Source organism: Balaenoptera ricei, chromosome 11 (genome assembly GCF_028023285.1).
Source record: "Balaenoptera ricei isolate mBalRic1 chromosome 11, mBalRic1.hap2, whole genome shotgun sequence".
Taxonomy (NCBI): domain Eukaryota; kingdom Metazoa; phylum Chordata; class Mammalia; order Artiodactyla; family Balaenopteridae; genus Balaenoptera; species Balaenoptera ricei.
Window position 1 is genome coordinate 39,310,270 of NC_082649.1, and position 24,907 is coordinate 39,335,176.

The window sequence follows — 24,907 nt, forward strand, 5'->3', positions numbered from 1 at the left end:
AATCAAGGCCATTATATTACAGAAGTAGGAATAAAGAATTTTCTTATGAAAGACAAATTATTACATTGCTTGTCGACTGTTGTGCTGTCATACAAGCCATCCATTTTTCTTATTGAGTCAAAGACCTAAATGGAAAGGAATGAATATCCGTAATATTAAACGTAGATGGAAAGTTTCAAAGAATTGTTTATCCCAGAAGAAAAAGTCTAACTAACCAAGAGAAAAATACATATCTGTATGCGTTTTCCTATTTTATATTAACATAAAAGCCCCTTATCTAATGTGAAATTACCCTGGGAATGAGCTGAGTTTGAGTGCAATGAGGAAGCAGGCCCTGAGAAATTGACCTCTTCACTTAACATTTCAGAGGAGGTGGTTGAGTAATTTGATTTGTCGAGTAATAGTAGACTATTGATTCCTTCACATTTTACATTTATTACTGCACTAAGGGATTACAGATATGTTAGTTATTGATGATGTTGCCTTTGGCCTTTTCATTTTTATTCAGACATATTTGTGAATGAGATTAAAACTCTTAAAGAAAAAAAAAAGAGCTTCTATATTCAGTTAACCCTTTAATATCACTGCGGAAATAGCCATTCGGTTGTTTTTCAACTCAAGCATCCGAAGCCAAGATGCAGTTATAAATGTTTAAGCCTTTATATACTTGATATTAAGTTTGTGGCATTTTGATAATTACCTATTAAATAATCTAGTATTTCTTGTCTTGTGTTATAGGTGAGGAAACCTCTGTCATATAGTAGGTTTAAGTTAAACCTGTGTTTCCACTTTATTATCCTCTAAGCTATCTTACTGATGTAGTTATCAGTAATTATAAGTTTAAACTTAAAACAGAAAGAAGTATGATTGCTCTTAAATTTCCAGACTGGGTGGACTAAGCTTCAACAAGACATACCTATGTCTCTAGGTGAAATGAGGAAGGGGAACTACTCATTTATCACGTCCCTGAATTAGCCAGTCATGAAGAGCAGCTCTGTTGACTGTCCTTCTCTCCCTCAGTCCACCTGGAAGGCCGCTGTGGTGGAAGGATGTTTGATTGCAGAGATGTGGGGTTCATAGTTGGCGAAGGAGAAGACCACGACATTCCAATCGGAATTGACAAAGCCCTGGAGAAAATGCAGCGTGAGGAACAATGTATTTTGTATCTTGGACCACGGTAAGCAGCATACCAGTTCAGTACACAGTGAAGTTATCTAAAGAACAGGGATACACTTGCTTTTTCAATCAATATTTTCAGTGAAGTTAAGGCCAACAGTGGAAACCATTAATTAAATCAGGCTACAGTTAGTCACGGAGTGAGTTAATGGGTCCTATAACATTACAGACATTTGTAAGCGTATTCACTTGATTGATGTGTGTTCAGGGTAGGACTGACAGGCAGGTTTTGCTTTTCTGTTTGTTTTGCCTGCCATATTGCCAAGACAGGAAGCTTTTGGCCCTTCTCACGTGATTCTCTTGCCCTTTCTCTCCTTTTCTCTAAATTAGGCAGGAGGCAGTAAAATGTGGGGGTTAGAAGTTGAAGAAGCATTTGGATGGTTTATTACCACTTGAATTTGTGCCACCTGTTCTTATACAGACTCCCTGAAAAAAGAGTGTTCTTCCTGGATCTAAAGGCAGTGGAGATGACTCATTTTTGCCTAAATTTTTCCCATCATAAGGATATCCATTAGCACTACCAAGCTTAGAACTATCAGACACTAACAGTCTCTCTTGTGAAAACATGTTTGGTATTATTTTTAGATCTAAAATTATACCATGAATCCAACCCTTCTGTCTTGAGAAACGGACCCTTGAGAGAAACCAGGGTGTTTTGATTCTGTTTGTGTGAAAGTGCATCTGCTTATCTCATGTCTCCTCCCTCTCTGGATCCTTGGATTTCAGTCAGTAGGATTTTGAGTTATTGAGAATCTTGATGACCTGCACTTACCAATAGGTAATATTGTGCCTTTTGTACAGTTGCTTGCCTTTGTGTAGCCTCGGTCGTAATCCAGTGGCATATTTACCTTTGCCCTAACACTTGAGCCATAATCGTATTTCTTAAGTGATGTTTTAGTCATGCCACTACCCACTTGAAAATCCTTGCAAAATGCTCTACACCTCGAACCCTTTAGAGCTTTCACTGAGGCACCTTTTATTTAATACCTTCTTTTTCTCTGTCTTATTCCTTTTTCAACTAGTATATTCCCACCTTAGTGTGTTTTATTTACATTTACTATGTATTTGTAGTTCACTTAGGTGAATCTGTTTCTCTCTTTCTATAAGGAACTTTTTAATTCAGGTGGTGCATAGAGAGGCTATCTCTTCCATATCCAAGTAATATCTAACTATTTTTAATCCAGCATTCCAAAGTTACAGTAGTTCTAAACTCATATAAAGAGAGTGGTATTTATGTCCATGTGTTTTCAGATCTAAGTTCCTTGAGGATGAGTTCTCTATACATTGTGAGCATATAATATGAATCGGTTCATTATATTTTAACCTAGCTGACAAGCCAGTTGTGGGAACAGATGTCTCAAGTTTAATGGCAAAGAGAAACAGGAATTATCCTTATATTTATTAATGCAAATAGTTCCTTGCAAGTTTAAATTGTTGTATGATTAGCGATTAAAAAAAAAAAAACATGCAACTTACCAGCTGTGTACTCGACTCTCCTAAGCCTTAGTTTCCCTTTATGTAAAATGGGGATAACGGTATCTACCATACAAAGTTGTGGAGGACTGAATGAGATAATGCATGTAAAGAATGTAGCAAAGTGCCTGACACAGCCAAACCCTTAGTATGTTAGCTATTATTGCTGTTGTGATGATTATCTCTCTCTTCCATTTTACTCTCAGACCATAAGGAAAGGGAAACCCCGTTTTAACATATGGTAGATTTTTCAGGCATAAAAGTTGTCGACAAGTTTTCATAAATTACTAGATATAAAAGTTTTTTCATATGTTTTATGGAAATAATTTAGCATAGTTAGAAAGGAACATGTTCTTTTCTCTTCAAGATGTTGCTTAGTATGTTGAGGAGTCATTTAAAGTGCAGAGTCTACACCAGGAGACTGTCCACACGGGTGCTGTGTAAGATTATCCATGTATATAGAGAATCCCTGCCCACCGGGCATGCAGTGAGCGTGTGCAGTGAATTTGCCTGTCTTACCAGAGTCCCACTTATAGATACATTGCATCTGAGTGTGGCTATAAATACGGCTGTTGCAAATATGTGTTCTGTGTTACTCTTAGTGTCATCTGTATTTCATGCTCCAAAAACCCCAGGGCATATACCTTCTCTTTCATTCTGATAGACTCCTTGGCAGGGTGTTTTCATAGTAAGGAATTCATAAAACACTTCCAGAGAGGCCATTTTCTCTCTTCTCATCAGGACAATGTCTTTAATGTTGTTTTAAATACGGTGACTGATCAAGCTCTTTTGTTTTAGGTAAAGTATGGCTAGTTTTAGCTTTTTTCTTTTTTCTTCCTTATCTTCTGTCCTGCACCAACCCCAAACAAAAACATAGGCTGCCAAGAGCCAGAGTATCTCAATTATGCGGCTGTGTGGGTCAAAAACTAAACAACTTTCTGGGACACACAGAGTCTGAATTTAAATCCTCGCTCTACCACTGCCTCTTTGTGTGATTCTCAGGAAGCACTTCTCTCTGAGCCTCAGTTTCTTCATCCGTAAAAAGGAAGCAGTTGGTAAGAGCAGTTGCATACAAGGTGCAAGTGCTTCTTGTATGCACATAAAGGCTTAATGGTCATTAGCAGTCATTATTTGTATCTCTGCTCTCTGCAGGCACCTGTCAGTTTAAGAACATTGATACTGGATTCCTTCTGTTACTGTAATCCAGCTTGTCTTTTGGTTAAGCCTAAAATTCCTCTTGTGGTGTTCTGTCTTTCAGTCAGATGAATTTGTGTGCCCTGGGTCCTTCCTCGCCCAGCCTAATCCAGCATAAATCAGACAACTTTCTGTAAAATAGGAAGTCAGGTTAAATGCTCCCAAAACAGTTCGGTATGAGCTTACGCCTCCCCAGGATTATGTGTTCCACATGTGTCTTCACAGAGTTTCTTCATTTGAACCCAGGAAAGACTGTAGAAATCATATCCTTCCTTAGTCTTCTTTAATCCCGTTGATGATAACCGGAACAATTTGGTGCCTGCCCTCGACCCAAACCCTCACCCTCCTCGCCCCCAGCCACGGAACTCCTATTTTTAAGCGTTGTAAGGCAGCTCTTCTCCTCCTCAGCACTGTTGACATTTGGGGCTGGATATTTCTTGGCTGGGGGAGCTGTCCTGTAAGATGTTCGGTAGTGTCCCTGACCTCTACCCACTAGAAGTCAGAAGCCTCCTAGCTGTGACAAACCCCAAATTTCTAGGCATTGCTAGATGTCCCTGGTAGGGATGGAGGATTAACCCCTTTTGAGAGCCACTGGTCTAAGGCAAGTGCCAGAGCATCTGTTGGATTTGTACCTGTTTAGCACAGGGCTCCAAATAGAACATGCTGTCAGTAAACACACGCTCAGTGAGGACTCACCTGCCTACCTGATTCCCAGCAGTTAAGGAATGTTCTTTTATTTACCAGATGGCAGAAACAAAATAGGAGATATATCGGTCTAAGAGCTCAAAGTAGAAAACTAGTCACCACTTCCTACAGTTGGCCACTGGTAATTATGTCCTCTTTTATTTCTTTGCTGAAGATACCCTTTGCCCTGCTATTAAAAACTACCACACCCCATTCCTACCAGCTCTCACTCCATCTCTGTGCCTCTCTCTGGCTCCAGCTTCCATTTTCTTGTGTAACAGGGGAGGTAAATGAATAAGCATTTTCTTCCTGAAAAATTCAGGCAGGGAGTAAAGAAGTGGTACAAATAGCAAGAGATGAGTGTTCCCACTCTAGTCCTTTTGCCCCAGAGAAAACTGAGGGTATTAATACATCAACTTGGTTTTGGCCTGGTTTCAAACCACAGCCTGAGAGTTTGAGTTTACTAAGATTTTTGCAGTGCCATTCCATATATTAAAGAGTAGTTTGCTTGAAACAGATGGAGCAGAGTATATTCTGATGAACGTTTTCCTAATATGCTGGGCATTGTTCTACATGCTGGGAAACCACTGAACCAGACAGACAGAGCTCCATCAGAATTTCCATTCTAGTAGATGTGTGCTCCCTCGAATGCCTTGGATGTGTTAAAATTTTAAATGATTCCAAAAAACAAATTTATATATCCCCCGTAATTTTATTCAGTAAGTTTTGGCTAAAAAGTGTAGTGTTTTACAGTGTTATAGCCAGAGAGCTATGAGAATACAGTACAGAGTATTTCTCTTGATGAGGTATTAGAGTTTGCTGGGGCTGTTCTTTTTGATTATACATTTGTTTTCTAGTATGCTTTCTGAAAGTCTTGAAGAAATACTGTGAGGATGTATATCCTTCCTGATGTATGCACCTTTCCCCCATTTATCTGACTGGAAGTGGTACTTTTGGAAGGGGACAGCACTTTAAAGTTAAAAGCTTATTAAAACATACCTCTCCCAAACAGCACTGTAATGATTATAGTGCCTGTCTTCTCTGGGTCCTGATAAAGCTTCAGGGAAAGCCCTTATAGTCAAATAATGGCTGTTTTATAGAAAGAACTAGATATAAAATCAAGCAGAGAAAGAGACAGTGACATTTAAAATCACATTAAGCAAGCTGTCCCAAGGAGTACAGGTGTTGCATTACGTATGAATATGAAGAAGAAAACTAAATGTAGCCTGGTTTCTTAAAAAAAAAAAACACCGCAGTGATACTTGGCACTATATCTTCTGATCAACATCTGGTTTGTCTTCAGGGCCTTTGATGTGTGTAGTTTGCAAATGATAGCTCTATGCTGATGTGATGCCTCAAAATACTGAAGGGGGTGCCTGGAAATACACCAATTCTTTAAAGTTTTATTTTTTTACTCTCCATTTCAGATATGGTTTTGGAGAGGCAGGGAAGCCTAACTTTGGCATTGAACCTAATGCTGAGCTTATATATGAAGTTACACTTAAGAGCTTCGAAAAGGTGAGAAAATACCAACTTCTCTGAAATCATGACAGATTTCTTCTCCATCCACTTCTTGTAAATCAGTATCTTATATTACTAGGTGGTATAGATAGATGGTATTTGTTTGTATATTGTGCTTTTCATAAGCAAGTTTGTCTCCTGTGTCTGACGCTGCTCTGCTACTAGAGCACAGGACAACTGATACAGCACAGCTGATACACAACCAAGGAGCTCAGTGTTCTTATTTTGTTCCTATGTGTCAGCCTTTTTTTTTTTTTTTTTATTAACTTTTTTGGGTAGAAGCCAAGACTTGTTCCCTTATTTGTTCCTAGACTTGTTCTTTTTGTACTTTTTTTCCTGGGTTGAAGACAAAAAGGTTCATGTTCTTGCCAAGCAGCTCCTTGGGGGGAGTGGGGTGCAGTTTTCCAGGGCTGGATGGATCATACCCTTCACAGGAGTTGTGAAGAGGCCTTCACTGTGGCTCCAAGTTATTATCCAAAATGCAAGGGCTTCATGGGCCACCAGGCTCTGTGGCAAGGAACACAAGGAACAAACCTGCTAACCCTAGACTTTTTCTTTTCGTACCTGTCCAAGTAGAAAAAAAGAGAGCGTTTGCCTCAGGTTCCAGAAATGGCACGCCTCCTTGAGTGTATTTCCATCTCAAACCCGCCTCTGGACGCTCCCAGCAGCAGCTTCCCTGGACAAACGTAGAGCATATGCCTGAGCTAGGTACGCTGTCCCATCCAGCTACGTCCTCTGCACCACCAGAGCCCAGCCCTTCCCCGAGAGCCTCAGGAACTGCATCTTGTAGACGTTTTTCATCCCCGCAGTGTTACCTCCATGTTCCACACGTCAAGCTTTGGACTGGAAACGTGACTGTTTTTATGTTATTAGACTCAGAAAGGAAATCATTGTCGTGTAGGCCTCTAACTTTGGGGTCCTTCCCGAACAGTGATGTTCCTAATCATAACACATTCCCCAAAACAAACATATGCTCTTGTCACAACCATTGCTTGTTGTCAGGTAATGTCTTCTGAAGTCCTGCTAGCTCAGTACTGATCCTCTAATGCTGTCTTCATAGCACAAAGTGGTTTTTATATTTAAAGAGGGAGAAAATAATTTTTAGCAGTAAAGTAACCCCCACCCCTTCCCATCACAGCCCAGTGGACCTTGTACACTCAGGAGCCTCCTCACTGTAGTACGCCACAGCGAGCCTGTGCTTGGTCACGGCTGCAAGGGCATATGCCAGGCTGCACTGCTAGCTATATTTGAAACCACGTGATCAATCCAAGAAGAAGATACAAGAATTGCAAATATACTTGCATCCAGCATAGGAGCACCTCAATATATAAGGCAGATGTTAACAGACATAAAAGGAGAAGTTGACAGTAACACAATAGCAGTGGGGGATTTTAACACCCCACTTAGATCAATGGACTGATCATGCAGACAGAAAATCAGTAAGGAAACACAGGCCTTAAATGACACTGTAGACCAGATGGACTTAATTGATACTTATAGAGCAATCCATCCAAAAGCAGCAGAATACACATTCTTTTCAAAAGTGCACATGGAACACTCTCCAGGATAGATCACATGCTGGGTCACAAAGCAAGCCTCAGTAAATTTAAGAAAATTGAAATCATATCGAGCATCTTTTCTGACCACAATGCTATGAGATTATATTTGAAACCATGTGACAGTGTGTGGCAGTGATGGAGGCAACATGAATTCATTTTCTGTTTTGTAATATTAAGAATAGATTTATAATCAATAAAGACTGAACCCAATATAAAAAATGCAGAACCCTTGTTATTAGATTTTTAAATAATAGAGTTAAATTGTTAAGAATCAACATAGGGTTGCCAGGAAGACTAGTAAATCTCATTATTCACTTTAAAAAGGAGGGGATATATATACCACTGTCTTTGAATAGAGAATTTCATATTTACCCACTTAAGCTTCATAATTCTTATGCAGTAAATAGCACTGACACAGCCATTGTCATCTTCCCTAAAGGACTCCAGATGGTTCTGTTGACTCTTTATGATCCAGCTGTTCGTAATGAAAGTGCAGTTGTCCCTGGATTCGTATCTATAATGGGGGAGGAGTAATGATACACACAGTATAAATTAGCAGGTGATCATGAAAGCATTTGTTTACATCTCGGCATCACCTCTATCCTCCCAATTATGTTTTCCTTGAAATTCCCCAAGTACGCATCTGCAAGTTGCTACAGTTTGGAGGCTTTAGTATGTCTGGTTGTACCAGAGTGGAGAGACAACTACATGACCTGGAATTTTTAAAGTGTGTATGAATATACAACTGTGACTTGACTATAATAGTGTTACCATTTTAGAGTTGTAAAACTGAGGCTTGAGAGAAACTTGCCTAAATTATAATAGCAGTTTAGCAGCAGAGTTTGCAGGAGGGAGATAAGGGGCCCCAGCTTCCATTGTGTGGCCTCACCTCATAATTCTAAAGGCGCATTCTTTAACGACGCTCAACAGTTCATCTTCCTTACGGTATTATTGCCTGCACCTCCCTCTTGAGCAGCATGGATCAAGCTACAGCTTTGTCCTCATGGAAAGTGAGTTATAGCCTAGCAGTGCATTGGCAAGGGCACACAGTTTTAAAAGCCAGTGTGTTTTGGGGTGTGGGTATCCTCTAGGAGTAGCTATTGTTTCTTCTTACGGACATCAGCTGATGCTTTTTCCTTCTCTGTTCATCTAACCATTGTCACACATTTATACAACAGGCCAAAGAATCCTGGGAGATGGATACCAAAGAAAAATTGGAGCAGGCTGCCATTGTCAAAGAGAAGGGAACTGTGTACTTCAAGGTATGTGAGTCTTTGTACAATCCTTTCCATCTCAAAGAATTTATTCAAGTATCAATTGTGCTGATATTCCCTATTCTGAATTCTATACCCTTCTGGATAAGAATAAGCCTGAATTTTTACAAGTCTGTCATTTTCAGTATAAGAAGTGGTGCGACAGAATGAATTATGTGACAAAAAGAATACAAAAGCCTCTTGTACACATTCCACTTTAGATTGTAAGCCTCCGCAAAGTCAGACCAGGTCCGGCTTGCCCACCCACCGTGTATCACTCAAGACCTAAAGCATCTTGCTTGGTACATAGTGGTCACTCAACAAGTGTTTGTGGGATGAAACAAAGAATGAATAGAATAATTGTTAGCAAGTAGTAGAATTCAAAGGGGTAAGTTTCATATCATTTTCCTTTCCACTGTCTTGGGGAAGTCACTTAGGTACATGATAAAAGGAAAGATCATGCACAGATTTCAAAAGGAACTGGCAGGAGGAGAGTATAAATTTCTTCTAATGGCCAAGATGATCCCTGCCACACTTGCTTTTGTGAGAAAAAAGCAGAAATTCCTGAATGATATTTGTCATTTATTGATTCTTGAAAACACTTTCTTGTAATCTAGGAATGTGTTGTTTCCTCACTTAGACTTTAAACCCCCAGATACAATAAAAAAAGAAACAGCACTTTGTTCAATTCTAATCAGAATGTACTATCCATTGCTTCCCCATTGCCAAATATTATACCTTCTCCACATCAAGCAGAAAAGGGCTTAGCGCAGAAGAGAATGAGAGAAGGAATGGGAGTTTTGTCGAGGTTTCTCTTTTTTCCTTGCTGCTATGATCCAGGAGCAAAAAAAAAAACAATTAGATGATGTTTTCAACAGTCTATAAAGCAGTGATACATCAGTGTACTTCAGCAAGTCTTCATGGAGAACCTGCTGTAAGACATGTCCTTGCATTGACAGCCTTGTCTGGAGGGAGGGGAGGCAATATTAACCCACATGAAACAACTAGAGAATTATGTAAGACTGTATAAGCAACATAGAATTACGCAGCCAGAGGGCAACAGGTATGGTTATTATTTTCTACACTTTGAGAGGAGCCCCATTATTGAGTCATGAAATCAATTTAGTGGAAGTGTATTGCCTTATGTAGTAAGGATACACTTTGTTTCACAAAACTTTGTTCAGTTGTGTGTGAGAGGGTACTAGGTCATAATTTAAAACATTTCTTACTGTGGGTGTAGATGATATATAATTATTTATATTTATTTATAACTGTTACATATATTAAAATAATGTATGGATCACCAGAAAGCATTAGGATATGGCAGAATGACCTCTGAATTGGGAAAACTGGGCTTTATGGCTCCAAATGATTTAAAGTCATTTAAGGTCCAAAGAGATTATTTTTTCATGTGAAAAGTGAGGGAGTTAAATTAGAAGACTCCCAAGTTTCCTTCCAGCCCTAAAATTCGGTGCATTTCTAAACTCTCAAGAACAACTTTGATTTTTTTAAATTCTAATTGAGGTATTGGATACTTCTGTAACTATTCAGGTAGATTCCAGATGAGTTATTTGTAGACCCAAATACCTAATACACTAGAACAAAAAGAAAATTTTCTGTAAAATTACTTAAGACCATAGGTCCTGAACTATGCTTTCCTATCTACTTGGAGTCCATAAAAGTCTTTAAGTGTATTTTTTATATTTCCCAAAACCTCTGAAAAGAATATTAACATTTGGTAGAGGGGTTGCGACTTTTGGCATTTGACTAGAATTAACTCCGTGTAATGAAACAGCTTGGCTATTCAGAAGCTCTAATTGGTTGCTGATGACTCAAATAATGTTGCGAAGCCACGTGTCATATAGCTGTGTCCTGAATGTATACAGAGAGATGGCCAGAATTTACGATCAGCAGCAGAAAGCAGTGCTAACTTGTCTGTACAGTTACTAAACTTTGTTGCTTCTTAGCGTCATAACTGCAACAGTGATTTGTGTATTTCATAATATTATGAACCCTCTTAAAATTACTGATCTTTGGATAAACTCTGGATCAGCAGTCACACATATGGAACATATTATTTTTAACATGCAATTTGATAGACAAAATCTTTCAAAACATTAGTCTTTTGGGGGAAAATTAATGAAAGGTTCAAAACCACTGACCTAAGACCTTTCCCCCAGAATGTCTCTGAACATTCTGTACTACTCAGAACTTCCCTGGAGGCACCTTCATAATTATAGGTAAAAGATCCCAGCAATGATCCTAGTTTCACCTGTAAGACTTCAGAAATGGTTGGTAGGTGGGTTCCTATACACACTCCCTTTTCAAATGTCAGGGCAGGTTTCAATCTGCCGTGCTGCCTTCCCGGGCCTCGACTTTCCAGGGTGTTTGACTCGGCGCCTTGTGCACAGCGCAGAGCCCGGGTGTGTGGGCCAGAGCAGAGATGGGGTACATTGCATGCCACCCGCACGTTGGAGCTCCATTTTCATTGACCTGTCGGTTTGGTTTACGTGTAAGTGGGTAAGTCTCTCCCCGTAGTAGGGTAGAATTGTAATAAGCCTTTAAATGGGAGTGATTTTGGCCTTTAGAGTGTAAACTCATATCAACCTCTGAACGCTAAAGAGAAGAAAGGTAGGAGAGGACTCTCTTCATTTGGCTCTGAAAATAATTATTAAGCACGTTTAACAACGTGACGTTACGCCAGGCATTGTGCAAGTCAGTTAAACAGACATGATTTTTGCCCTCATAGCTGACAGCATTCTGCGGGACAAGAGCATTAACTATCACACGTGTTTCTCTTTTCTGACTTGGAGGCAGAGTGGTAAGGCTGAGGACACTTTCTAACCAAGAGGTTCTTGCGCCCCCTTGTGCTCCTTGGGGAAAAAAGCATTTCTAAAGCAAGCTAGTTAAGGATCGTCCTTCAACCATGGAACCCTTTGCAGACAAACCAGGCTTTGCTATGTTTTGACCACCATTACTGAACCAGAAAACCAGTGCTATGATTTAGAAACAAGTCATCTATGACTCTAGGATTTTAGGTTAAAAAAACTAAAAACCTGCCCCTCTTTCTTGTTCCTTCACTCTTTCAGAGCAGGATTGCTCAACCTCAGCACAATCGACATTTGGGGCTGTATAAATTCTGCTTGGCAGGAGGCTGTTCTGTGCATTTAGCAGCATCCCTGGCCCCTACCCACTAGATGCCAGTAGTGCACACATATTCTCCAGTTGTGACAACGAAAAACATCTCTAAACATTGCCAGATGTTCCCTGGGGGCAAAATCACCCTAGTTGAGAACTCCTGTTTTAGTACATCAGAAGCAGAAATAACACAGAGGTCTTTGTTCATTAGAAGTTGAGATATAAGTAAAATTATATATACTATATAAGAAAAGGCTGTCAAAAAATTAAAATGCTCTATAAAGGTAAGGAACATTTATGTATTATGAAGTCTAATACTTTGGGGTTTTTTTTTTTTAGAAAGCATAGCCGCTACCATTCTGATAGTCAGAACCTACTGAAGTGATAGGATCTGGATCTTTGTCCTCCCTGACTCTTCTCTTCTTTCTCTATGACAATATATTAAATAGTCAGAAAGGTAATTGGAACACTGAAGATGGAGGAGGAGAGAGAGGAAGAAGAAACTAGGCATAACAGGGAAAATGCCTGTCCTCACCTTATCTAAATGAAGTGACACCTTTTATTTTCACCTACGCCTCCATTTTGCTCCCAAGGATTGAAAAACTTTTGATTCCATAGTTACATGCCTTTGACCTTAATGTTTACTTAGCACACCTTCATTAAGGGCCTCCTTATGTTAAACCCTGGATATTCCAAAAGGGATAGGACATGCTCCCTGTCCCAAAGAGCTCACAATCCAGCAAGAGAAAAGACAATGACAGAAAATGCCCAACCCTGAAACTGGTGAGGACTTTAATCTTGAGTAGTGGGCCTAAGGCTAAGACAAACTATAAGTACAGACAACCCCCGACTTACAGTGGTGCGAAAGCAATACACATTCAGTAGAAACCACACTTTGAATTTGGGGTTTGACTTTTCCTGGGCTGGCGATGTGATCAGCAGCAGTGAGCACAGCTCCCGGCCCTGCGATCACGGAGGCAAATAACCGATACAGCCATTCTGGACCCACACAACCATTCTGTTTTTCACTTTCAGGACAGTATTCAGTAAATTACATGAGATATTCAACACTTTATTATAAAACAGGCTTTGTGTTAGATGATTTTGCCCAACTGTAGGCTAATGCCAGTGTTCTGATCACACTTAAGGTAGGCCAGGCTAAGTTCTACTGTTTAGTAGGTGAGGGGTAGTAAATGAATTTCAGCTCACCCAGGGTGTGGTGGGAGGTAACCCCATTGTAAGCTGAGGAAGATCTGTACATTCAGACCCAGGCCCTCTCCTTGGAACTGGTCTACCCCATCCTTATCACCAAAAATCGACATCGGGGCTTCCTTTCTACAGATGGAGCTCATTTTTACGCCAACCACCTGAATTCCTTTATAACAGGAACATTCTTGTAGACTTGCTCTGTGATTTTTCTCTTCTTACTCAGTCATTGGGTGACGTTTGGAGTGCACGGGGAGACATAACTCTACACTGAAGTGTATGCCCTGCTTTGACTATGGTAAATCCTAGTGACATGATCTTAACACTGTTCATTGGTCAGACATTGGATTTAATGTCCTAAGGGGTCTGGCTGCAATTCTGCCATCTGGCGGGATGGGTCATGTTTTCGAGCTTGTGGTCACCTCCTGCAGAGGAGACCCCTCACCTGTACCCCCATCTTATTTGTGTACTTACCAGCTGTCACTTCTCTCATTCATCCTAAAATGGCAGTAAACACATTGTTTCAGCCCATTATTTCTTGTATAGAGCAGATAATTCATGTGAATTAATTACACAATTTTTATTCACAATTTTTAGAATTCTAATCGGGTAAGAGCAAAAATATGATTAAGAGAAAGAGCTTTCTCATGTAGTTAGGTGACTAACACCTGTGTGATTTATGTTTTATAGTTATTTATGTTGGATGGCTGCTCTTCAACTATGTATATTCCCATTGTCTATAGATCAGAGGTTAGCAGACCACAGCCTGTTTTTGTAGGTAAGGCTCTACTGGGACGCAGCCATGCCGCTTTATTTATATATTGTCTGTAGCTGCTTTTGTACTACCAAGGACAGAGTTGCAACAGAGACTGTTTGGTCTGCAAAGCCTAAAATATTATCTGCCCCTTTACAGGAAACATTTGTCAACCCCTGGTTTAAATAAGATTTGCTGGGTTTGGGACTAGCACTTGCCAAAATATAGTATGTACTGTGCAGTGCTGATCGTCAGGAGGAGAAATGGGAAAAGTAACTTCCCCTTCAAGTAAACTAGTGACATAGTCTACAGCTACTCACCAGCCCTTTGAAAGTTTGGTAAATTTTAGCACCAAAGAATGTAACCCAAAAGCCTTGATGCCCACCTGCTGAAAGAACTGCCCCCTCTGAAAAGGGTGAGATGGTAAATGCTGGACAAGAGCATTATGGTGCCCGGCCCTGCACCAGCTCAGAGGTCACTGGAACTTGAGAAGGAAGGGGGAAAGTTGCCTGGAGAGCCACCTCCTGAGAACAGAAGGAAATGATCAGATACCTCGGTTGGTACGAGGTGGTTGTCTCCTTTTGCGGATTTGCTTTTCTCAGGGAGGGCTGAGCTTACACTTCCTTTGTACCCGCTCCAGAGCCTGTACAGCAAGTAATTATTGGCTTTCTCTGTTAGGGAGGCAAGTACATGCAAGCGGTGATTCAGTATGGGAAGATAGTGTCCTGGTTAGAGATGGAATATGGCTTATCAGAAAAGGAATCGAAAGCTTCTGAATCGTTTCTGCTCGCTGCCTTCCTGAACCTGGCCATGTGCTACCTGAAGCTTAGAGAATACACCAAAGCCGTGGAATGCTGTGACAAGGTAAAGTGTCTTCGTGTGGGATGAATGTTAGATAGTCCGGATCTTTTTTCTCCATCCTCGTACTCAGTCGTCTTCTGCTTCCTCTCAGCCAAGCTTTGGATTTTTCATTTTGCTTTGTTTTGTTTGGGATTATTTGTTTCTCAGTAAGAATTGGGAAATTCAGAAAGATTTTTTTTTTTTTACTACAGTCATACTTTCCTAATGCCTAGACTATTTATAATAATACATTATGAGTAAAAGTTTTGATAAAATTAAGCAATTTTTATCCATGACCTTAAGTCGATGGTATTTGGTACCAGATTACACAATTTAATAAGAACATTTAACTGAAGCCTTTTAGGATTTTAAGAACAGACTGTGGCTGCTCATGCAGGGATATATACAAGTCACTTTTTATTATAATCATATTTATTCACTGACTAGGAATATACATAAATAATTTGCAAGACCCACAAAGCATCAGCATCTGTTATTACATCTCTGTTGTTAACATGTTAAGCAGCACCTAAGTACTAAAAGACCAGTAACAGTATCATATGTAGGATTCTGTTCTTTTCTACACTAGCTGATGCTATTGTGTCAGGTATTTGGTCTCAGAGTGAACAGTGTATATTATACTATGGGTAAAAGCTAGTAACTGGATATATCTTAAAGATAGACAAAGGAAAGAGGAATAACACGCAACTATCTCATACCTTCTTTGTAAGATTATTTTTGAGTTTTAAGATTTTGAGTTTTGTGGATGTGTTCCCTATCATGTTATACTAAATTTTTGCCTGAGAAAAGAATGTTATTAATTCCATTTTTAAACTTTGTGCTTTTTTATTATAGAAGTAGTATAAAGTCATTCAAAATTCAGACATTACAGAAACATATAAGAAACTGAGTCCATTCATAAAATTCCCATTGACCCTCTCCCAAGACCACAGTCATTCATTTCCCACACACCTTCCTTTTGTTTTTCCATACATAGTAATATGTATATTTTTTAATGAGAATGTATAGATGTATAAAACAAGGACATCTTTCTGCATCTTATCAGTTCATCATATAACTCTTCTTCATTCTTTTTAGTCTGTATAGTATCAGTTGTATGCATCTATCATAATTTGTTTAACCAATACCTTTTGGTAGATTTCCAGGTTTTTGATATTATAAATTATGTAGTGTGTCTCTGCATATGTGGGGAATTATTTCTCTAGGATAAAATTCCTAGGAGTGGAAATACTGGGTCAAAAGATGTTATTTTAATATATTTAAATTTTAATACTTCATATATTATTGAATATTATCAGTGGTTTCTTTTCTCAGTATTATTGGCAACAAAAAATTCTTATTTTCATTTTTATTTCTTGGTTACCAGTGAAGTTGCACATCTTTTCATGACTTGTTAGCCATTTGTGTTTCTTCTGTGAATTGCTTGTTCACATCTTTCCACCAGATTATTTGTTTTCTATTGATTGAGGTAGCCTCACATTATCACTGTTAACCCTTTGACAGTAGGGACCTTGTTCTCACTTGTTTGTCTTTGATGATGGTATCTTTTTCTGAAAAGAAAGTTTTAATACTTTGTAGTAAAATCTGTCTTTTTAGAAAAGTCTTCCCCATCCAACAATAATAAAAATAACCCTGTTCAGTACTTTAAAAACCTACTGCAACTAGGTTTACTTTAAAAAATAATAATAAATAACCCTATTATATATATATATTTTTAAGGTTTTTTATTTTTATTTATTTTTGGCTGTGTTGGGTCTTCGTTTCTGTGCGAGGGCTTTCTCTAGTTGCGGCAAGCGGGGGCCACTCTTCATCGCGGTGCGCGGGCCTCTCACTATCGCGGCCTCTCTTGTTGCGGAGCACAGGCTCCAGACGCGCAGGCTCAGTAGTTGTGGCTCACGGGCCTAGTTGCTCCGCGGCATGTGGGATCTTCCCAGACCAGGGCTCGAACCCGTGTCCCCTGCATTGGCAGGCAGATTCTCAACCACTGCGCCACCAAGGAAGCCCCCAACCCTATTATATTTTATGGGGGGTTTTTTGCCTGTAAACATAGTTGGTCTAGAATTTATTTGTTTGTTTATGATATGAGGTAAGAATCTAACTTATTTTCTACATGGATAGTCACTGTCTTGGCCCCATTTATTGCAAAGTTAATCCTTTCCCTACATGATTTACATTACCATCTTGGTGATTATTAAATCTTTTTGTATACATACACATGAATCTGTTTCTGAATGCCTTGTTCTCTTCCACTGACCTGTTTGTCCGTGGAGTACTAACCACTGTTATAATAGTTTTAATAGTTTCAATAGTTTAATAGTATATCTTTTTCTCTGGCGGGTCAAGTCCCCTCATCATTTTTGTTTTTCCAAAATTTTCTCTGCCATTCTTAGTCATTTACTTCTTCCATTGGACTTTATATGAACTTTTCAAAAGTCCTCCTCCCAAGTCCCCTTGGAACCTTTATAGAAATTGCATTAAATACAGAAATTAATTTGGATATTTTGATCAGTAGTACATAATTACCTTGAGCCTGATCTTTTCAATATGCCTTTTCCAGTTTCCTTGGCCAGAGACCTTTCTCTCCAAATTCCCACAAGGTACATGCATCCTTTCTAAAACATAGACCATCTGTCCCTAGGCCCTTGGACTGGACAGTGCCAATGAGAAGGGCTTGTACAGGAGGGGTGAAGCCCAGCTGCTCATGAATGAGTTTGAGTCAGCCAAGGGCGACTTTGAGAAAGTGCTGGAAGTAAACCCCCAGAATAAGGCCGCGAGACTGCAGATCTCCATGTGCCAGAAAAAGGCTAAGGAGCACAATGAGCGGGACCGCAGGATATACGCCAACATGTTCAAGAAGTTTGCAGAGCAGGATGCAAAGGTATGTGCAGAACCCACTTGCCTGCAGGTAGATCATGAACTGACTGACCTTGCCCCTTTGACTTTTTTTCTAAGAAGGTTCAGCATAGGACACAAGCACAGGAAGACAACCTGAGAGGCACAAGAATAGGGAAAATGATCTCAGATCTGATTGAGGCTGGTTTGGATCCAGAAATAGAGTAGAGCTTTTCCACTATTCTGTTCCCCAAAGGCACATAGTTGTGAGGCCCTGGCATGTCCATGCAAGAGAAGAGGGAAGTTAATTCCCTAGAAATGTACTAAGGTTTTATTATTTTTTAAAAAACCAAACAACATTTGCTTGTTGAGACTTCGATTTTCCTGGGAAATGGGCTCTGATGGGGAAGCCCCGCCGTCATGCCCTTTACTTTGAGGCTCGGGAGCCAACCTAGCGAATGTGATAGGAGCAGTCAGCCTCCCCTGCAGCAAGGTTGTATTCTGGTCCTGCGCTGACCGTCCGCTCAAACCCCCTTGTTACGTGGACTTGACTGTGAAACAGCTGTCCCTGCGGCAAGCTGGTCACTTTAACGAAAGAAAAGTGAAAGCCCCCACTCTGACTATGGCAGCAGAGCCGTGACTTACACAGCTGCACAATCTAAATAAAGACATGGTAATGCCCTCTTGTGTTCGACCTGACAGTCTGGAGGAGCCAGGAAGTAACTGGACATTTCATTTCTTTTTTCCTCTAATCCTCTTGATTTACTTCTTCCTCAGGAAGAGGCCAGTAAAGCAATGGGCAAGAAGACTTTAGAAGGGGTCACCAATGAAAAAGAAACAGCAAGTCAGTCGATGGAAGAGAAAGCCAAAGGCCATGTATGACACCACGCCAAGGAGGGAAGAGTCCTAAGGAACTCGGCCCCTCCTCCACGGGCTTTCACCCAACTCAGGACTAAACAGTGTTTAATGTAAAGTTTGTTATAGTCTATGTGATTCTGGAAGCAAATGGCAAAACCAGTAGCTTCCCAAAAAACCACCACCCTGCTGCTGCCCAGAGCTCTCATCGAGGGGGTGGCATGGGACCACTCCAGGTGGAACAAAGCAGCAACTGTTGGTGTGGAGAGGTTGAGCCAACAGCTTAAGTCCAGCTCATTTCAGTTTATGTCAACTTGCAATATCCAATTCAGGGTCTCTTGAGATCATCCTAACAATTGGGGGCTGGCTGTTAGGTTTTCCATTTGACTGAACTTTAATAGCACTGCAGAAACCTAGAAATAAATGCTTAATGAGTTTCTTCTTTCCTACAGTTGGGCAGGGGAGAGTTGGGGGAGGTTTTGTTTTTCAAATGACTGAAGTGCTGTGAATGCATGCTGTTGCATTTTTTACCAACAGAACCCAAAGGAGAGGGGCCGGGTCCCCCCTCAGACCCCCAGCAGCGTCACGGACCTGAAAGCCAGAATCTCAGAGGCCTCTCGCTTGCTGACTTAGCCGCCTCCCAGACCCCCTCCTTAGTAAAGCAGCCTCCTTGTGAGAGCAGGCTTCTGCCCCGCCAGCCTGTCCCCCCAGAGGAGGAACCCTGTCATTCCTAAAGTACTCTTCAACGCTAACGAGCAGAGCGAGTTTCTGGATTAGCTTTCCCTGTTTTGGATGAAGTTCTGAGATGCTGAAATGTGAATAGAACTATCAGAATTGTGCTTTTTCTTCCCTCCTCTATCCTTTTAGGAAAGAATGTTGAATCCAGTACTGCCTGCTCGCATTGCTACCATTCAGTTTCTTATTTCCATTCTAACCCTTGCTATAAAGAATTTCAGGCTTGTTCTTATAATATCTGGAGTGAGTGAGTTTATTTACATATCTGTCTAGGATCCATGCAGCCTTCTTGTTGTCTTTTTAAAATTGCTGTCTCATAAACACATGTATACTGATTTATGGAAGTTTATTTACACTCCTCTATCAATCATGTTAAAAAAAATGTTTTGACTTTTTACTACTAAGTAGCTTAATTTTTAAAAACAAAATCTGTGGGGTTGAAAAAATAAGTCATCGCTCTTCTACGTTAAGCATTTTCCTTGCAGGTTTGACATGCAGTAGCTTTCTTTTCCGGCGCCGATAGCAGCTGCTTTGTTCTGGTGTGAGTTGTGAAAAAGAGTTGAAAACAGCTTCCCATGCAGGTACATCTAGCCTAAAATCTCCAGTACTTGGGCATTGAATTAGGGCAAGTCTTAAATATGTACATGTAGTTGAATTTTAGTCCTTACGGGTAAGCGAGATTAAGCGTGGCTTTCTGGTCCCACAGCCTAAGAAATAAGAAACACTCATGGGAATGCATTTGGCAACCCAAGAAAACATTTGCTTCAACCTGGAACATCTCACTTTTTTAAATCCTAAAGAACACTGGCAATTGTATTTTAGATTAATTTTTATTTTTATGGTGGTTTAACAAAACACTTTTATTGTTAGGTTAGGTCCCATGTTAAAACCTAAAAATAAAGTCATTTCCTTTTATATCAGTTTTTTTCTCCATGGAACAAATGGAATTTTCTCCTTTAATGATAACTAAAATCCTTTTAATTTCTCATTTACACATTAGTCTTTTTTCATGAGTTATTTCTTTTTTTAAAGAAGTCTCACCTAGGGAATATAAAAGCAAAAGTTGATTTTGCTTATCTGCTTGACTGTTTAGTATTTGTAGCTCTGTTGACTAGAGCACGACTCCAGTGAGGCTAAGGTTAAAATTAGATCCTAAAAAGTCCAGTTAGATTTTTGCAGGTAACAAGCAAAAAACTGTTCCAAAAATTAGATTATCTATCTTAGCCCACTGTCTCGTCTGTTATGGGTCATGTGAACAGGCGAGCAGAGAGAGGGGAAGGCTGGGCAAGTGGTTCGGAGCAAATGATTATGAGGTGCCCATCACCACTCAAGAGAAAGAAACTTCACATATTCTTGTATCAAATTCAATAATTTTAAACAATTTGTCTGGAAGTCAGCAGATGTCTTTGAACCATCTCTTAGACTGCATTTGGAGTGGTGAGGCAGCATACGGTGAATTAAAAACAAATTGGTTTTTTAAAAAAAGTATTCAGATGCACTTTTTTGGTGTTCTTTAAATAAATTAAGAAAAACAAATGTGACTTCCCATCATTCTTGGTTTTGCTCAAATAGTCTTCAAGAAAGGTTGTTTTGGTTGAAAAACTGTGGTGGGGGACAAGTTGAAGAAATGAGACCTCAGAAACTTGGCAAGAGACAATATTCTCCTGCTCCTTGCTCTGATGCACAACTTGAGATCAACATTGGGCTAAAGGCAGTGGAATTATGCATCTTTGTAAAAACAAGAAGATTTTGCTTTTTCATTAAGCAGTGGCTATTCCGCCATTTTAGCTGAGTGTAAGGTAGGTTCAATTGGGGAAATGAAGAGGTTTAATTGTGCCCTTTAATAAATATGTAAAATATAAGTAAGCATACGTCAGGCAATGTTCTGCGTTAAGCATGTGTTTGTTTGTTTCCTCTTAAGTAGCTTGTTAATCCTGATTCACAGTGCAAAAGACAGGGGCTGCGGGGCTGGGGGCACTGCGACCCCAATAGCACCACCAAGGCCTACAGACAGGTCAGGTCAACACAGGCTCCAGCCACCTTTTATTCCCTTTGAATTCCTTGCTTCATCTCTGGATTTGAATTATACTCTACTCTTCCCCCTTTGCTGCTAAATTATGTGGTAATGGAATAATTCCCTTTATTTGCACGTTTTTCTAAACAAATAATGATGAGCTAGGGATCTTGAAGATACGCAGAGTTTCCTAACTATAAATTTGTGATTTGGGTAATCCGAGGCAGCCTGCACCTGCTCCAAAGCATGAGGAATATCAGTGAAGAGTTGTCTCCATAGTTATTTGGCCTTTAAGGCATCACTTCGACTCCTCTTTTAGCATGGTGCATAAGAATGTATTCCAAGGGACCGTCACCAACATTAGTGACAACGAGCATTAATTTGAGTTGATTCATCAAAATCCAAAAACAGTTCCCCAAACTAGCTGTATATTTCCATCAACTGGCTACTTACGTGTTTGAATAGCAATGACTGACAAAAGTGGACATAAAAGGAACCCTCAGTGCTTCCTTTCAGATTTTTCTCTCCTACTTGTCTGACATTTCTTTGGGAGATAAGGGCACTATACAGACAAGGCACAATAATTTTGACCCTGCTATTTATATAATTCATCTCAACATACATAATCTACATATGTGACCTTAATGATACATTGCAAGAAAGGGGACATCACTGAATGTAACTCCCAAGAAGACCTTTGACAGCACCTGTTGGAGCTAACTGCTACCTACAGATGGGATGACTGGAGCATAGTCCATAAAGCAGGGATTCCCTGAGGACCCTGGAGAGAGAATCAAGGATGAGGAGGACCCAGAAGGGTGAAATAGCCAGCCCACGGTCATCCAGGTCACCTGATACCCTTCTATAATTTCAAAATAGTTCTTTTTCTAGTCTAAAGCATGATTCTTTTGGCAAATGGCATAAGATGTTGATAGCTCCTTAAAATCCCCAAGCATTTGGTGGAACTGAAATGGCAACAGAGCCATAGGCCTCATAGTCTACTTTGGAGTAAATGCAGGGAATTTACCAGTATGTAAAGGGTAGGGATGTTTTGCTTTTTAAAGCATGCTCTGGGTTGAGTTAAGGAATTTCAGTGTTTAGAGGAAATAAAAAACAATCCAGGTATTAGATCCTCACCACCTCACCTTGGAATCTGGTTGGAGCAAGAAAAGGCGAAAGGATTTCCTCTGCAGCCTGCTTATTTTCAGCAAACACTTCAGTACCCATGTTTGGAGGGACCAGACGTTTTTAACATAATCAAGGGCAAGTAGTGAAATCTTCAGTAATCTGCCGGGCATTGACAAGGGTAGGGTAGGTACCAGTTGCTAAGAACAGTGCATAGAAAAAGCTGTCCTGCAGCCACAGGCTTAAACTGGTTATTACTATTTGAATTCTTACTATGTGCCAGACACTTAAACCCTCTTTACACTGAATTTCAGGATATAAAAAGAATGTGGCTGCTACACTGTTTCTACCTTTGGAATCTCACAAAAGATCATGTGGTCCTTACCAACCTAAAACTATGCAAGGAAGGAATTCTGGGAGATGTATTTCAAACCTGGCTTAGTTGACACATTATAAGTACCCCAAGTGTCCAAGCCTCTCTTGAGGCATTAAATATATTCCTGGCCTGGGTCTACTTTGGATAATATGCTTTCATAAAATAACTTTAGAGCCAAATCATAATGCCTAACAGCAAGAAATTATCTCCTTAAAAGCTTCTGACTGAGGAGATAAGGTGGGCAGACCAAGTAGCTAATGACTAGTATTGGGGGAGGCAATGGCTAATTCTAGTTATCTAACTGATTTGATGTCTGCTTACAACCACATTTCCACACTGAGAACTTCTGATCTTTTCAGTGTAAAAACGTGAACCCACATATATACCCTTGCCATTTACAGATACCAAAGTCTTCCTAAAGGTGACACCAGCCAAAACATAATAAACTCATATGACCCCCCACTGAGGGATCAAGGAACTCATGCATTCCTTTACTCATCACCATCTCAGCATTTAGTACACTATGCCCAAACTAGTACTTAGTAGATGCTCAATAAATTGGCTTCCTCCCTTTCTCATAAGGCAGCCTCACATCTCTATTTCAGTGGCCCTTCATTCCTGTTACTTGCCTTGAGATGTGGAGGCCAGAACCACATGGTTTTCTAGCAGTGCCGGCAACCTGATTTTGGTCCTTGATGTATTGGGAACCAGCAACAACTTGACTTGGGGCAGGGGACATAACTGCAAAATGGATCTGTGGTCTTCAGGCCACACTGATCTTAAATCTATTTCCACTATTAACTCAGAGTTCATCAGCCCAACATCATATGTGACGTGGAGGATTCTGGGGAGATGGAAGGGTAGGAAGCACCAGGAATCTCTCTCCCACCTAGACAACAGTTACACTGGCAGAATCTGTCTGATGTAACTATTTTGGAATTCTGGAATCTGTTGAAACCTTGCAACTTCCAGGCATGGATGGTATATTGTAGGCAATTTTAGTCAATTTCAACTAGTACAATAGCAGCTACCCATCCACCACCACCAGCCACATGGCAGGCAGCTCTGCAAGTTTTCTGGCACAGCTTGTGGGAGCTAGGGTGGGCAAAAAGGACTCTGTCCCCTGAATATTAAGCATCTGTCCTCTGAGTAGGATTGCTGCTTGATTACTGAAGTGCAAAGAAGCAGGAAGCCACTGTCTCATCTCCCCCGCTCCCCCATCATTGTAAGTCCCTCCATCTCTGGCTCAAGTGACTTCCAGGGGAATTTAAAGGACCAGTGGCCTTTTGCCCTCCCCCCGCCTTCACTTTTTGCATTTTCCTCTTTCAGGAGCCAGACATTAAAGACTAGGACATTCAAAAACAACTTCCTATATGGGGAAAATTAGAAAGTGACAATATATGTCCAGGGAAAGGCTCAGAAAAGACCTGAGAAGATGTTAACTTTACACCTCAGACCAATATTCAGCACAGAGACAGCGTACAACAATCAAAAAACAAAAATAACAAAAAAAAACCAGAAAACCCTGGGGATGAGGGAGAATCTGATTTCCAGAGTTAATACCACATTATTAGATTCACATGGCCAGTGTTCAACAAAAAAATCACAAGACATACAAAGAAACAGGAAAGTATGGCCCATTCATAGGAAAAAATAATTCAACAGAATCTTTCCCTGAAAAGGACCTCATGACAGATATACTACCAAAATTTTTAAACAACTGTCTTAAAGGTACTCAAAGAACTAAAGGTAGATATGAAGAAAGTCAAGTAAACAATGTGTAAACAAAATGGAACTCTCAGAGATTTTAAAAACCTAAAGAGAAACCAAAAAACTTTCTGTCTGAATTAAAAAAAAAAAAAAAAATCCCACAAGGACTCAGAGGCAAAGAATATACAAATCAATTTTCACTGCAAAGTAAAGGAGCTGTTACAGTGGAGGATTACTGGACTGAATGTCAATATTATGACATAGTATGAGTGTGTTTCATGTTTGGTAATTGCAATCATTGTTGCTTTTGTTGTGGTCATCCATGTACAATGCTTGGTGTCAGTCTATTTATCTCTTGTAAAAATAAAATACAGTGTGTGTGTGTGAAAAAAAAATTCTGGAGCTGAAAAGCACAATAACTGCAATGAAAAATTCACTAGG

General features: G+C 40.0%; 1 protein-coding gene across 7 annotated transcripts in view; it reads left to right on the plus strand.

Moving 5' to 3' along the window:
- The window catches only part of FKBP5 (FKBP prolyl isomerase 5), a 100,221-nt gene extending 79,444 nt beyond the window's left edge, over positions 1 to 20,777 (plus strand). For all 7 annotated transcript variants that reach the window (XM_059938839.1, XM_059938838.1, XM_059938837.1 and 4 more), the window contains 6 exons: positions 1,021 to 1,177; positions 5,955 to 6,045; positions 8,786 to 8,869; positions 14,637 to 14,822; positions 17,458 to 17,697; positions 18,429 to 20,777. In XM_059938839.1, the coding sequence (XP_059794822.1) occupies positions 1,021 to 1,177; positions 5,955 to 6,045; positions 8,786 to 8,869; positions 14,637 to 14,822; positions 17,458 to 17,697; positions 18,429 to 18,533 (863 nt within the window). In that variant the 3' untranslated portion in view covers positions 18,534 to 20,777. The remainder of the gene's footprint in view (positions 1 to 1,020; positions 1,178 to 5,954; positions 6,046 to 8,785; positions 8,870 to 14,636; positions 14,823 to 17,457; positions 17,698 to 18,428) is intronic.
- The last annotated feature ends 4,130 nt before the right edge of the window (positions 20,778 to 24,907 follow it).